We start from the raw sequence: 16,025 nt of genomic DNA, 5'->3' as shown, positions 1-16,025 counted from the left end.
ATGTCAAGTCTCAACAAAAGCAAAGTGACAAAGGAAAGAAGCAGGGGAAGAAAGAAGCTGATGCTGCTAATGGGAAAGCAAGTAGCAGTGGGAAGGAGTATCCTCCATGCCAACACTGTGGAAAGAAGGGTCATCCACCATATAGATGTTGGAAATGGCCGGATGTGCAGTGTCACAAGTGTAAACAATTGGGGCATATTGCAAAGTTTTGCAGGAATAAGTCTCAACAAGCTGTAGAAGCAAAGGTAGTAAACCAACAACAGGAGCAGCTATTTGTTGCAGTAAGTTTTGCAACAAGAAGTCCAGATGAAAGTTGGTTGATAGCTAGTGCTTATTCAATGCTTGACAAATCTTAGTCTACTAAAGTCAAAATTGGGAATGGTGATTATATGGCAGTCAACGAAGAAGGCACTATAGCCATAGACACTAGTGTAGGTACAAAAATGATCTCAAATGTTCTTTATGTACTTGATGTGAGCTAGAATCTACTAAGTGTTGGTTAACTACTTAAAAAAGGCTTTAAGGTTTTATTTGAAGACAAGATGTGCTTGATACTTGATGCTAAGGGGCAGAAATTGTTCAGAGTAAAGATGAGAGGTAAATGCTTTCCTTTAAATCCAGTGAATGATGGGCAAGTGGCTCAAATAGCCACAATCAGTGCTACTGAATTGTGGCATAAAAGGTTAGGCCACTACCATCATGAAGTTGTGTTTCAAATGAGCAAAAAGAATTTGGTGCAAGGTCGGCCACTGCTAGATAAAGAGTTGGCAGTTTGTAAGGCTTGCCATTATGGGAAGCAAACAAGACTTCCATTCAAGGCAGTCTCGTGGAGAGCAAAACAGAGATTGCAACTCATCCACACTAATCTCAATGGACCAAAACCGGAGGTATCTCTAAATGGAAGCAGGTATTACATTGTTTTCATAGATGATCTAACTAGATTTAGTTGGATTTATTTTATGAAATTCAAGTCTAAGGTAGCTGGTATTTTTTGGAGATTTAAGACATGGATAGAGAATCAAAGTGGGTGTAAAATTCATATGCTGAGGTCTGATAATGGGACTGAGTATACCTCAAACCACTTCAATAAATTTTGTGAAGCAACTAGCATTGAACACGAGCTCACTACACCTTATTCTCCACAACAAAATGGTGTAAGTGAGAGGAAGAACAAAACAATCATGAACATGGCTCGGTGTTTGATGCATGAGAAAAGATTACCAAAGAAATTTTGGGCTGAAGCAGCCAACACTTCAGTTTTTTGCTGAATAGGCTTCCCACTAAGGTTGTGCAAGGGAGAACACCTTTTTGAGGCTTGGTATGGTTATAAACCTTTTTTGCAAAACCTAAAAGTGTTTGGATGTGTTTGTTTCTCTTATGTTCAACAGGTTAAGAGGGACAAGATTGATAGGAGGGCTGAACCAAGCATTCTCATTGGGTACATCAATGTTTCCAAAGCATATAGGGTGTACCATCCTCAAGCAAACAGATAATGTGACTTTATGTATTTAAACAGTTTTTTTGATAAGTTATCTCCTATAGTTGAGTTAGTATTTGAATAGATTGTTAAATAAGGATGACTTTATGTATTTAAACAATCCATTGAACTCAATAAGTGTGGTGTTCTTCTTCCGTTCTATATGCTTTCAAGTTTTAGCTGAAATTCCTTTACCTCTATCTGTTCTACTATTTGTTCCTAAGCTCAATACTTCACGAAACCAACATTTGCTAATAATAAATGCTTATATATATGTATATTTGTTAAAATATTTTTATATAAGTACGTATATATATGTATACATAAACTTATATATGTACATAGATGATATATGTGTGTATGTACGTTTATATGTATGCATACAATATTGATATGCCTGTATATGTATGTGTTTATATATATGTAAATAGTACGTATATATAAATAATATGTATATATATAAAGTACCTGTACACACATGTAGGTATTTTTATATAATATATATATCATATAATTGACTATAATGCTTACATCAAGTTTTGACACTCAGAATTTTAAGTATTTCTTCAAAGAATTAACAACATTCTTCATAAATTATCAATTTTTTTAATAATTATAAATACTTTAAAAATTAAAAGTGTTTATTTTTTAAAATCTATAAACATTTTTTGCACAAAGAAAAAATGTTTATAATGTTTAAAGTGTTTATAATTTTTGAAAAAGTTGTTGAGAATTTATGAAAAAGTGTTGTTAATTCCTTGAAGAAGTATTTATAATTCAACGAGTGTCAAAAGTTAGTGTACAAATAACATTACTGTATAATTAATATACGCATATGTATAATATACGTATGAAAATAGTACATATGTGTAAATAATATATATACGTAGATATATTATGTATGTAAATAATATATATACGTAGATATATCACGTCAAAATTACATAGCTTGAGTTGAATATTACAAAGTAAGCCAAAGGGGCAAATCTAAGTCCTATCTAGCAAGGGTTAGGTATCTGACAAGGCATCTTTGGTGTCATCCTCGTCATTGCCCATCTCTTTGTCAAAGTCACCTTGCATCTGAGCCACCATTCAATGAAGTGAATCTAAGAATGGTCAAAGTCTGAGTAGCCTCAGGTGACCTCGGTGGCATATTGATGGAACCTCTTGCTCTAGGTGTCTTGGAGGTTCTTTGGGATGAAGGCCTCCACAGTAGGAAGAGCAATAGGGTTGGCCAGCTAGGCCTCTAATTCGATGTTCAACGAAGCATAATCCCCCAAACTTGCTTTAGCTATTTCACCAGATATTATTACTCCAGCCTTAAGCTGCTCAGCTTGGCCTTTAACTTGGCAATTTGACTAGTCTCAAACTCCAACTCCAACTCCGTCCTTTAGGACTCCACAATAACTTCATTCTCTTCTAAAAGGGTGCCATTCAAGGGTCTTCTTGGAATTACAGGCCATTGATAGGCAGCCCATAACCAAAGACCTAAGCAATAAGGACAAAATGGGAATTGAAATAGGAGAAGGCCAATTGGTGCATGTGTAGACTAACAAATTCAGTTAAGGGATAGAATGGGAAGAGCAGGGGGGGGGGATGTGAGGGCAACGGATTCTTATAAATAGAGAAGCAAATAGAGTAGAAGGTAAGGAATATTTTAGTGAGGATATTGGGAGAGTGTGGACCTCTTGAAAGTCCATTTTCTTTTCATTTGCTTAATTTTTCCAGTTGTTTTTCTCTCCATTTTTAGTATCCTATCAGCAATGCGGTTGGAGAGCTTGGAGAAGACAATAATGCCCGGCATATGACGAGTGTTAATGATCGAACTATAAGGACTTAGGCCAAAATGCTGGTAGGATTCATACCTAAGCCAAAAATTTGCACGTGGAAGCTTCCAAAACCTTCGAAGGTATCTCTACCATGGCCTTCCGATTAGTACAGGTGGCCAACCCATAAACCAGTTTTCGAGCAATGTGACTTCTCTTGTTGTAGTCACTCTCTCACACACCCTACTGGACAACATGGAAAGGTGCGCACACTGGGGACTTTGCAGGGATTGGGGGACTTAGTGGATGATAAGGTATGATCAGGGACTTACCTTAGAAAGACCCCGCTTGGGAGGAGCCAACAGCTACAGGCTCTAGTTCAAGGGTTGGTTTTGCTCTCTTTAGGGCTAAGCTACCTTCGCCTTTCTTTTGGGCTTGTCAATCCTCATTTTTTGGCAGCTACCTGGTTGTCCTTTTGCTTGCCCCAAATGTAGGAATTGCTCACCATTTCTTCTACAAACATGACAAGCAAAGATCAGTTAAACAATTAATAAGGTAAAGTAAGATACAAGTAGTGGAGCCAAGCCAAGAAGGGATGAACAATCTAAGGTAGTATCTGGCTCAAAATGGGGGTGCTCAACCAAGTTGCCCACATACAATGCTCGATAAAAAATAAGCATTTAGGCACTAATAGGGTTTAGCCTTCTCAAAGTCTTGATGCTCCCTAGTCTCTCTTCGTGATTTTGGCATTGAGTATACATGAAGGTTCCTAGCTCCATTCGGTGGGGAAGTCAAAAGTAGAACGCTCATCTTCTAAATCGATGAAGAAATATTCCTCCACCCCCCGGTTGAGTTGGGATAGTCTCCTATAAATCTCCTTTGGATGATAGGGGAGAAGGTGAATCAAGGCTCAAACTTATTGACTTGAAGTAGTTTAAACATTTTGGCAAAGAGCCTAACTTCAGGAATAATTCGCCTGGCCTAACAACAAAGAATGAAGCATATAAGAGTCCTCCTTCCATTAGGAGCGAGTTGAGGTAGACTCAAGTTGTGGGTAGAGAAAACATTAACTACAAGCTCTGCTAGAAGGAACCTAAGGCTAGAAGCAGGAGCATGCTCATACACAGTTAAGTAACCAGGAGGTGCCTAATGGGCTTTAAGCCCCCGAAGTGCCCTATACTAATAGTCATCAATGGGAAGATAATATTTTTAAATGAGTCAACCTATCTCCCTTTCAGTCAAGCAAGAGTCAGCCTTCGCTAGGTCTTCTGGTAGACCCATCAACTTAGAATCATTATTATCATTGCCTTCTGGACTTGAGTTAGAAGGACCTTCCTCTTCCATCCTCTTAGCTCTTTGCCTCCTCAGAGGAGGGTTAGAGGCATCGAAGGGATCATATAAGCATGATCCCATCACCATTTGAACTTGATGTTGGTTTTGGAATCTTTGAATGAAGACATTGCAAGAAAAAGAAAACTCAAGGTAGGAGGAAGAACTAACCAAGGGAAGTGAACACTAGTGACAGAACTTGAGACTCCTAATGTTGGGGCTTGACCTATAGAAGAAAGGGCAAGGACTTAGCTGGGAAGAGCCAATATGCCTTGAGAGGACTTGGGGAGCTTTGACTTGCCTTAGCTAAATTGCAAGCTATCAAAAAGACCTAAAACAAAACATCAAGAGGGTTAGTGGTTAGGTATGAGGGAGATAGCAACTAAGAAAGAAAAAAAGAAGAAAATTGAAGTGGGCCAACTCAAGCCCAAAGGCTAAAATGGGGGAACCCAAGCCAGCTCGAGCATAGCTGGCCAAAACATCTTGACCTTACCATAGCCCAAGCTCAAGGTTACCAAGGTAGTCTGAGCTCGAGGCTACTTGGGCCACCTCACCCCAAGCTTAGGGGCCACCAAGGCAGTAGGCAGCATTGCCGTGATCTTGGGGTCGTCCCATGGCAATGTGTCTTTTCTTGCAGGTATAGTCCTCGAGGTTCAAATCCCAAGGTTAAGATCTTGAGGTGGTGTGTGGTGACTAGTATCAAATCTATCATCAGCTATACATGTGTGTGTGTAGATTTTATATGCGCATATGTATATATATAAAATTCCTATACGCACGTATATATATTATATTGACATATACTTACATATATTTAGTTATATACATATATATAAATGAGCATACATATACTTATACATGTATGTATTATATATGTATTAGATATATGCATATTGTGAGAATATAATATTTTCTCATATATTTTCACAAACAATACAACCCTATTTATAGGGTTAAGGAATTACAACATAGGAAAGTTTACAATGGCTAAAACTAGGAAAGATTGACTATACACAAATAGGAAAGTATCCCACAACTGATTTAGTAATTTCTAAAAAACTAAAGATGAGATTAGCTTCCAAACTAAGGATAGTTTGTTAGTCAAACTTCCTTATCTTTTTCTTCAGGAATCAACACTCCCTCTCAAGCTGGTGAATGAATATCTGTCATTCCCAGCTTGCATACTAACTCCTGGAACCTTTTAGCAACCAGCCTCTTTGTTAATAAATTAGCCAACTGTTTTCCGAGGGAACATAGGGTATGCAAATCAGTCCAGCCTCCAACTTCTCCTTTATAAAGTGTCGGTCTATTTCCACATGTTTGTTCTATCATGTTGCACAAAATTGTGTGCAATAATGATGGCTAATTTATTTTCACAAAATAGCTTGATTAATCCACTACTAGAAACCTAAAATAATCCTCATCAATAGCAACTCACATAGATCTAGAGCTATGGCCCTAAATTCAGCCTTAGCACTGGACCTAGCCACTATACATTACCTCTTACTTCTCCAAGACACCAACCCCCTAGGAACGCACGAACGCACAATAACTAGTTGTAGATTGTCTATCAACTAGGGAGCCTGCATAATCAGCATCTATGTACCTTGTAAAATCTAAGTCATTCCCTGATCTAAACAAAATTCCTTTGCCAGGTGTAGTTTTTAGATAACATAAGATTCTTCTCACTGCTTGCATATGTTCTTCTGTTGGACTATGCATGAATTGATTTACAAGACTGATAACAAATGCAATGTCTGGTCTAGTATGTAAGAAATAGATCAAACGACTTGCCAATCTTTAATATCTCCCCTTGTCCACTGGCTAATAGTTAGGGTTTTCCCCTAACTTGAGGTTGGGCTCTACTGGAGTACCGGCTCCTTTACCTCCCAACAATCTTATTTCCTCTAATAAGTTCAAGGTATACTTTCTTTGGGACAGAAAGATCCCTACCTTAGAATAGGCTATCTCTACTCCTAGAAAATACTTAAATGTACCAAGATCCTTAATCTCAAATATTTTGGTAAGACTCTCCTTTAGTTGTTTTTGCTCCTCATCATCATTTCCAGTAACAATAATATCATCTACATATACTAGCAAAGTTGTCATCCTCTTCTTCATTGAATGTTTAATAAAGAGTGTATGATCTCCTTTGCTTTAACGATATCCTATATGTCTCATAGCCTTAGAGAATATGTCAAACCATACCTTTGGTGACTGCTTAAGCCCATAGAGTGTTTTTGTAAGCTTGCATACCTTGCCTAAGGCTTCTTTATCAAACCTTGGTGGTGGTTCCATAAACGCCTCTTCCTCTAAATCCCCATGAAGAAAAGCATTCTTTACATCAAGTTGCTGCAACTGCCACCCATAACATGCTGCTAGGGATAAGAGTATCCAAACCGTTGTCATTTTTGCCATAGGTGCAAAGGTCTCTAGGTAGTCAATTTTATTGGTTTGGGTGTACCCTTTAGCAACTAGCCGAGCCTTATATCTCTCTAACGTGCCATCTACATTATATTTCAAGTTAACCTGCGACTCACTAGTCTAACTCCCTTTTGTCTAGGCACCATTAAAGCCTCATCAACTGTCTTAGGAATGACAACGGTATCTAGAGAGGTCAGAAAGCTTCTGTGCTTTGGGGAGAGACAATGATAAGAGATATAGTTAGCCAATGGATGTTGTGTACAACCCTTAATCCCTTTTCGAACAGCAATAGGGAGATCCAAGTCATTAGGAATAGAATTAGAAGGTGATGTGTCTTGCAAAACAAGTGAACAGAGTGGATTAGTGAAAAGAAACAGAAGAATCGAAGGAAGGAGATAGCGCCACATAACCAGGCGGGGAGCCCTCGCGTGCATGGCCACGACCCGCCACGCAGGCTTTGCAACAACCCCACGCTCGGCCTGCACCCCCGAGTAACTTCACCCAGGGGTGCCCCCAGCTCGTGGGGCCCCGCGCGACCATGCATAGCCATGGGTGCCTCGCACCCCCAAGTGTCCCCCCCCCCCCCTGAGTGGCCATGCTCGGCCCCACGCCCGCGTTACCCCGCGCATGCTCTAACCCGCACACCCGAGTGACCTTACCCAGTGACCCTCATTCGGGGGTGCCATGGGCACACCCACGATCTGCGCGCCATCACTCCCATGAGACCCGGTCAAAATCGCCTCTGAGTTAGTCGCCGAAGAAATCGAGTCACCCGACACCTAGTTGCCTCTCCCATCGCTATAAATAGGGGAGTCCTCCCCCCATTCGGTAGGCAATCTCTCACACTCTCATTTCCTCCTTGCATCTACTTTATACTATCGAGACTTAGGCATTAGAGGGTCTGCGCGAGGATCCTCACCCGCGCCCCTAACCGATCTTCTTTTTGGATAGGTCATCCATCGCTCTCAACCTACCCAAGGGACTCATCCATCGCTCTCAACCTAGCTGAGGGATTCATCCATCGTTGTTGCTACCCCCGGGAGACTCATCCATCACTGCCACTCCCCCCAAGAGACTCATTCATCGCTATCACTCTATCCCGATAGTCACCTATCGTTTGGATAATCCACATGTGAGTCATCCTAAGGTGGTTTTCCATATATAAATTCATTGTTGTAATTAAGAAACAACAAAAGGAATAGAGGAATGAGAGAGTTCAATACTTGGGCTAGGAACAGATGTTGGTCCAAGCTAAGGATGCAGAATAGGCTAGGATCTTCTCTTGAAGATATAGGGAGAGCCTTTAAACCTGACTAGGGATGGAAACACTATCAATGGATGTACTTCTTGTTTTGATATGTCTTGCTCACCTGAGCCGGGTAAGGGTGCAGGTGAGCCAAGTCCATGTTAGGCAATTGTTTCTGTCTCGGTTGGTATCAAAGGGACCAAATCCAAGATGGGAATAGTACCTTGGTCACCTTAGTCACCACACTTAACATTCTCCCCCTAGTGACTAAGGCTAGAGGACCCAAACAAAAATGATTTGAGTTTCAACAAAGGTAGTATCCTTAGACACATAGAACTTCCAAGATAGGGGAGGATAGCATTTGTATCCCTTTTGAGTAGGAGAATAGCCAAGAAAGATGCACTTAAGTGCCCTAGGATCAAGCTTATCCCTGTGATGCTTAGGAATATGGGCAAACGACACACAACCAAATACTTTGAGAGGAAGAGAGTTGTGAAGACCGACATGAGGAAAATAGGAAGACAATCATTGTAATGGACTTTGATGTTTCTAGAGTTTACAGGGGACTCAATTGGTCAAGTAGGCAGCAATTAAGATTGCTTTTTCCCAAAAATGTTTAGGAACATGATGATGATGTAGAAAGGACCTAGTAACATTGAGTAAATGCCTCATTTTCCTTTCAACCACCCCATTTTGTTGAGGGGTATCAATGCAGGAGGACTCATTTACAATTCCTGCTTGATGAAAAAACTAATGTAGGTATTGATTAAAATAATCCCTAGCATTATCAGTACGAAATTTTCTAATTTGGGATCCAAATTGAGTAGAAATCATCTTATGAAAGATTGGCAAAATGGTGCAAAAAGCCGTCTTATCCTTTAAGAGATGTATACCCAAGTCATTCTTGTACAATCATCAATGAAATATATGAACCATCTAACCCCAGAACAATTAGAAATCCTAGATGGTCCCCAAACATTAGTGTAAGAAAAAGGAATAAAAGACAATTTATTACTAATTGGATAAGACACTCGATGATGCTTAGAAAATTCACACACATCACAATGAAGATTAGAAGTGCTTAAACCCTTGAATAAAGAAGGAAATATGGTTTGTAACAAACTAAAAGGAGGATTGCTTAGACGATAGTGCTAGAGCCATATTTCAGTCATGGCAGAAGTAGGTTGTGATGAATAGGTAAGGATAGGCTGGTCCCCTTTAGTGAATGCACCATTCCTCTTCAAGTAATACATCCCATTTTGCTCCTCAGCAACACCAATCATCTTCCCTGAGTCCAATACTTGAAACTCACATGCATGAGGAGAGAAAATAACATAACAATTAAGATTTTTGGTGAGTTTATGAACAAAGATTAAATTGGTTGAGAGGTTAGGAACATGCAAAATTTGTTGAATAGGAAGTAAGGGGCTAAGGGTAACACTTCCTTGACCTACTGTAGGAATTGCATTTCCATTAGCTATGGTTATTCTTTTAGAAGTACCACCTAGTTTATAGGTTTCAAACACATTAAGTTATAGGACATATGGTCAATAGCCATTGAGTCTAGGATCCACTAGTCATTCCTATTCGTTTGTGAGGCAGTAAAGGATTTAGAGTGGAAACAAGTACCTGTTTGTGCCAGAGAGAAAGTCCCATCCTGAATAGTTTTCAAGAAGATCTTTAGTTTACTGATTTCATCGACATTCAATTGGCTTAGGTCAGAAGTTGCAGCTGGATCTTCCTTCTCTATAGTGGTTTCCTCCTACTCCTTGTTTGTGTGACAGGCTTGTGCTTGGTTTCTAGATTGCAAACTCCAGAAGCCTTCCATCTTACTCAAAATTTTCTCCTTTCCATGCAACTTAAAGCATGTTTCCCTAGTGTGCTTTGGCTTTTTGCAATATGAACACCACAAGCCTTCTCAATTTTGTGGTCTAGGGTGTGAGTCATTCCTCCCCTGCTAAGTCTTGAATCAGGATCCATCCATCTTGTTGGTCACCATGGCTAATCCCTCAGAATTAGCCTCATTGAACATAGTTATCCTTCAAGACTCCTCACTATGGATCATAGAAAAAACCTCATTGAGAGATGGAAGTTTCTCTCTCTCAAGAACCTGTACTCTCACATGATCATACTCGACATTGAGACCAGCCAAGAACTCTACAATTCTGTCTTGTTTAAATATGACAATAAGGGTGGTTGCATCCTTATTGCACGCCACTTTAATATCCTGGTAGTGATCCAACTCAAGCCAATATCCATTCAACAACATATACAACATATCTAGCCTTTATCCCACTATGTGGGGTCGGCTACATGAATTCTAGACTTCCATGTATTTCTGTCTTTTGTCATATCTTCACTTAGGTCCATACACTTCATATCAAACTTTAATGTTTTTTCCAAAGTCTTATTGGGTCTGCCTCTACCTCTTTTTTGACTAATTATTCCATTTCATCAACTCTCCTCACAGGAGCGTCTCTTGGTCTCCTTCTCACATGACCAAACCATCTTAGTCTAGTCTCTCTCATCTTTTCCTTGATTGGCACTACTCCTATCTTATTACAAATAACTTCGTTTCTAATTTTATCTTTTCTTGTATGGCCACACATCCATCTTAACATCCTCATCTCCGCTACGCTTGTCTTTTGCTCATGCTGGTATTTGACTGCCCAACATTTTGAGCCATACAACAAGGCTGGTCTTATAACTGTCCTATAGAATTTTCCTTTCAGTTTTAAAGGGATTTTACCATTACATAACACCTCTGATGCATTTCTCCATTTTAGCCAACCTGCCTTAATTCTATGTGTGACATCCTTGTGAATTTCTCCATCTTTTTGAATCACTAATCCCAAATATCGAAAATGGTCTTTTCTTTGTAAGATTTGGTCTTCCAATTTTATTATAACATCATCTATTCTTGCATTCTTACTAAATTTACATTCCATATAATCTGTTTTCTTTCTACTTAATTTAAATCCCTTAGATTCTAACTTGTTTCTCCATAATTTAAGCTTAGTATTCACTCCTTCTTTTGTTTCATCCACCAACACTATGTCGTTTGCAAATAACATACACCATGGCACCTCTGTCTGAATATCTTTAGTGAGTTCATCCATTACTAGAGCAAATAAGTATGGACTTAGTGCAGAACATTGATATAGTCCTATTGTAATTTTAAACGGTTTAATATCCCCTCCGCATGTTTTGACCCTTGTCTTTGCACCGTAATACATGTCCTTAAGGGCTTGTATATAAGCTATTCGGACTCCTTTATTCTTTAAAACACTCCATAATACTTCTCTATGGACCCTATCATAGGCCTTTTCTAGATCTATAAATACCATATGTAGGTCCTTCTGATGATCCCGATACCTTTCCATTAGGCGCCTCAGTAGATATATAACTTCCATTGTTGACCTATCAAGCATGAAACTAAATTGATTTTCCGAGACCTTTGTTTTTTTTCAGAGCCTCTGCTCTATTACTCTCTCCCAAGTTTCATGGTATGGCTCATTAATTTAATTCCTCTGTAATTTTCACAGTTTTAAACATCTTATTTGTTCTTGTATATAGGGACCAAAGTACTCTTCCTTCACTCATCTAGCATCTTTTTTTATTTAAGAATCGTGTTAAATAATTTCGTTAGCCAGGAAATGCCCTCTTCTCCCATGCATTTCTATGCTTCTATTGGTATATTATTTGATCCCACCGCCTTATGATTTTTCATCTTTTTTAATGCTTGTCTTATTTCATTTGAACTTATGCGTCGATAAAATGTATAGCTCACGTTCCCTTCGGAGTTACTAAGATGTCCCAACCTAACTCTTGTGTCGCCACCATCATTGAATAATTTTGTGAAATACTCATTCCATCTCTCCTTAATCGCTCCCTCATTCACTAATACATTTTGATTTTCATCTTTTATGCATTTAACTTGATTTAAATCCCTTGTTTTTTTTTCTCTTACTTTAGCTAATTTATATATATCCCTCTCTCCATTCATCTTAATATAATAGTCGATTACTGTCAAAGACCCTGCTTAGTACCACTTATCTTTGTCTTAATCTCAAACATTACATAAGCATCTTGCCCTTTAAAATAAGTTCGTTTAACAGTTTCCCAAATATCCTTGGCAGAAGATAAAAACATGAAATTTTTACTTACCTCAAGTTGCATAGAGCTCCAGAGCCATGACATCACCATCGAATCCTCAATATCCCATGCAGTGAATGTGGGATCCAAGATCTTGGGGCCTAGTTCGGTCAGATGGGCTATCTTCCCTCGACCTTTTAAGAAAGTCCTTACAAGTTATGACCAATGGAGATAGTTTTTGCCATCTAGACAATAGGAATGATGCATTCCTGGTAGCTCATTGGTAGGAGTATTCCTGGTTGATTGATCAAACGGGACAGCATCTCTTGTTGCCATAGTAGTGGTTTCAAAAAATTTTGACATAATGAGAGAGATGGTAAAGTAGTACTGCTAAAAACAATACTGTGGCAATGAAGGGACACAATAGTTGGACCAGACCGAGACGATAACTAGGGCAGATCACTGTGGCTCTGATACCATGTGAGAATGGAATATTTTCTCATATATTTACACAAACAATACAGCCCTATTTATAGGGTTGAGGAATTACAACATAGGAAAGTTTACAACGGCTAAAACTAGGAGAGATTGCCTATCCACGAACAGGAAAGTATCCTAAAACTGATTTAGCAATTTCTAAAAAACTAAAGATGAGATTAGCTCCAAACTAAGGATGGTTTGTTAGTCAAACTTTCTTATCTTTTCCTTCAGGAATCAACACATATCCATAATATATATGGACATGTATGTATAATGTGTATGTATGTATGTGTTTACAAATATGTATACATATATATATATAATACATACATATAGATATAATACATATGTAACTTTGTTGATGGGATCTAAAAAATATTTGAGCATATAGTTTTTTGTTTTATTTTTATTTTTTTCACATTTTCTTTTTACTGTAGAATGATTGAATTTCAAATCTAATATATAATAGGTTATCCAAGCACTTAAATTTTAAATAATGTTATTTCAAATGACAGAATTTGAAATGAAAACATTTCCAGTTCTAGATTTCAAATTACAGAATTTGAAATTCCTCCATCCTAATGCATCCTTACAGAATTCATCTATGGCTTCTGTTGAAAAAAACAAATTCCTTGGTGGCACATGTCGTTTCACTTTTTAGTAGTATCTGTTGTTTACTCTTGGGTTAGGTATTTAATCTATACTTTCTCAGGGATATGCAAGAACCAGGGACTTTAATGGTGAACCATTAGCTACTTCCTACCATTCGAAGTTTATTGGAACTGTTGACTACCTGTGGTAAGCTTCACTATAAAATTCCAGTGATAGTCAGTTCAAATATAAAAGAATGTCATATTTTTTTCACTGGTTGCAGGCACTCAGATGGCCTTGTACCCACACGAGTTCTGGATACGCTTCCACTTGATGTCCTTCAGAAGATAGGTGGCCTTCCATGCAAGGTTATACCATTTTTTGATCAGTTGTCTTTCAATTTTGCTTCAACCTAGTAAATTTAGGAACAAGAACACAGTGCAAATGAAGGATTCGAGACTTTGGCCTTTGGCGATGAAACTTAATTTTCTGAAAACTCAAAGAAAACATTATGAATGCTGTCAGTAAATGACAAGGCACACTGATACACGGGACCCAAAGCTATTCTCTGGGTTATTTTCTTCCTGTAACATTGTGGTATGTAAAAGAAAAAATTAGAAATGTAGTTAGACGAAATAAGGTTGGTATGGCTCCTATTGAGGTTAAAATGTGGGTGGCAAATAATGTGGTATGCTCATATGAGAAGAAGACCAATAGAGGTCCCATGAGGAGAGTTAATGGAATGGAACAACTAGGTAGCAGAAGATATAGAGGAGAGTTAATGGAATGGAACAACTAGGTAGCAAGAGATATAGAGGAAAACCAAAAACGAGGTTTGCTTGAATTCAGCTAATGCATAGCGACCACTGACCTATTCTTTATATTACCTCTCGTTAGGGCTTGGCTCATTGAGGGGACTAATAAATGGCTTTATGCAAATGCAGAACATCTCAGATTAGTTTCTCTATATACATAATCCATCAGGTAAGCTTTGACTGGAATTTTTTAAACAAGTGTATGCCTACCATTTAGTAATTCTGAGATCTACATACTATCAATGGTTTAGTTGAGTTATTCCACAATTAACTGTGTTCTCTACTATATATATTTCCTGTTCTGTTAGAACAGCATATTATTTCATGACTTGGACAAGAATGTTGACATCCTTAGAAGCCTATTGGAAAATGTGAGGCTTGTACAGTTGTAGAAAACATTTTCTAATTTTTCTACTCCAATTTTCTATTGAATGATTGAATTTTGGATTAGAAAACAGAAAACTCAATTTTCTAATTTTTCAACTTTTATCTTATAAATTGGAAAACATAAAAAGATGTTTTCTAAATTTTTTAAAATGAATGCTATTGGTTTTGAGACATAAATTGTTAAGGCATATTTAGTTGTAAAATTAGAGTTAAAAAATTAGAAAATATTTTTTACAACTGAACAGGCTCTGACCTTCTGACAGACAATCAAACGTACAAAATAGGTTTTTGGTCTAAAGAACTCGGGTGCAAGAATGGTCAGTATTGTCAGACTGGTTTTACTAGAATGTTATTGGATCATCATACCAACATTAGACAAGGGAATAAGGGTTTAAAAAAGAAATACCCTAAGGATACAAGTACGATGTTGGGGACGAGAATGGAAGTACGAGTAGACGGGTCCCCCACCATACCCTCCCCATTGTGATCCCTGAAGTCATAAGTCTACCCTGCGTATCTACAAATAATGTATCCTGCTTGTTGAATTTCAGCATTGTACCTGTTTGGAACAAAAATACAACTTTTTTCATAACCATGCAGGAATTGGGCAGTGACCACTTGGCCTTGGTTTCTGAGTTTGCCTTCACATGCAATGAAGAAACTGCAGACAGCACAGGTGAGGGTGCCCTAGTATCCCAAGATTCGTTGTTGTAATGAGTTCTTCAGTGTTCTGCTGGTGAGATAAAGAGACAGGTATGGAGGATTTGTAGCCAATCCTTGGAAAGAAGAGCTCTAGAAAGATGATTCAGAGGTTCTAGATCAGAATTGTTGTTTGTATTTCGTTTCCTTATTATTTTTATTATGTTTATAAGCAAGTGTAATACAATGAAATTAAAGAGAGGCTCCTTAATTAAGGGGGAGAACTTCCCAATGTAAGCCAATTTGAAACAGTACATAGATTTATCAGTTCAGTTGTAATTAGTCACTTTGTGTAATTAGCTATGATGCCATTTGCTGTGGAACCTGTTCTGATGCTATTTGTTGGGCAATTAGATTTGATATCACTTATTAGGTATGGATCTGATATGGCTTGTAATAACTTGTCATGCCCACACAGGATCATAATAAAGAAACAAATTTAACATAATTTGGCAAATTGCTTATGTTTGTGGACAAACAAAGAGTAAAATTCACTATGTAAATAATGTGAAACAAAAGAGAGATTATCTGAATCGTAACCCGAAATTCTTGATATACTCGATCTCACACTTACATGATCTCGCTAAGATTTTTGCAGTATTCATAATTCTGCACATTGAATAATCAAATACAAAGAGTTATTTATAGAGAAAGGGAAAAAAAAAGTAGGCCAGAAAACCTAAATTAAGCTTTTGGATAAGTATAGAAGTTGTATC

General features: G+C 38.0%; 1 protein-coding gene across 4 annotated transcripts in view; it reads left to right on the top strand.

Moving 5' to 3' along the window:
- LOC127791138 (carbon catabolite repressor protein 4 homolog 3) overlaps positions 1-15,685 on the top strand; it is a 28,572-nt gene extending 12,887 nt beyond the window's left edge. For 3 of the 4 annotated variants that reach the window (XM_052320932.1, XM_052320931.1, XM_052320934.1), the window contains 3 exons: positions 13,530-13,615; positions 13,692-13,776; positions 15,211-15,685. In XM_052320932.1, coding sequence (XP_052176892.1) covers positions 13,530-13,615; positions 13,692-13,776; positions 15,211-15,324 — 285 coding nt within the window. In that variant the 3' untranslated portion in view covers positions 15,325-15,685. Of the gene's footprint in view, positions 1-13,529; positions 13,616-13,691; positions 13,777-14,352; positions 14,393-15,210 lie in introns of all 4 variants that reach the window. The other variant, XM_052320933.1, reaches the window with a different exon arrangement.
- The last annotated feature ends 340 nt before the right edge of the window (positions 15,686-16,025 follow it).

Source organism: Diospyros lotus, chromosome 14, assembly GCF_014633365.1.
Source record: "Diospyros lotus cultivar Yz01 chromosome 14, ASM1463336v1, whole genome shotgun sequence".
Taxonomy (NCBI): Eukaryota; Viridiplantae; Streptophyta; class Magnoliopsida; order Ericales; family Ebenaceae; genus Diospyros; species Diospyros lotus.
Note: the sequence above shows the minus strand (reverse complement) of the source record. Positions and strands in the feature narration are given on the sequence as shown.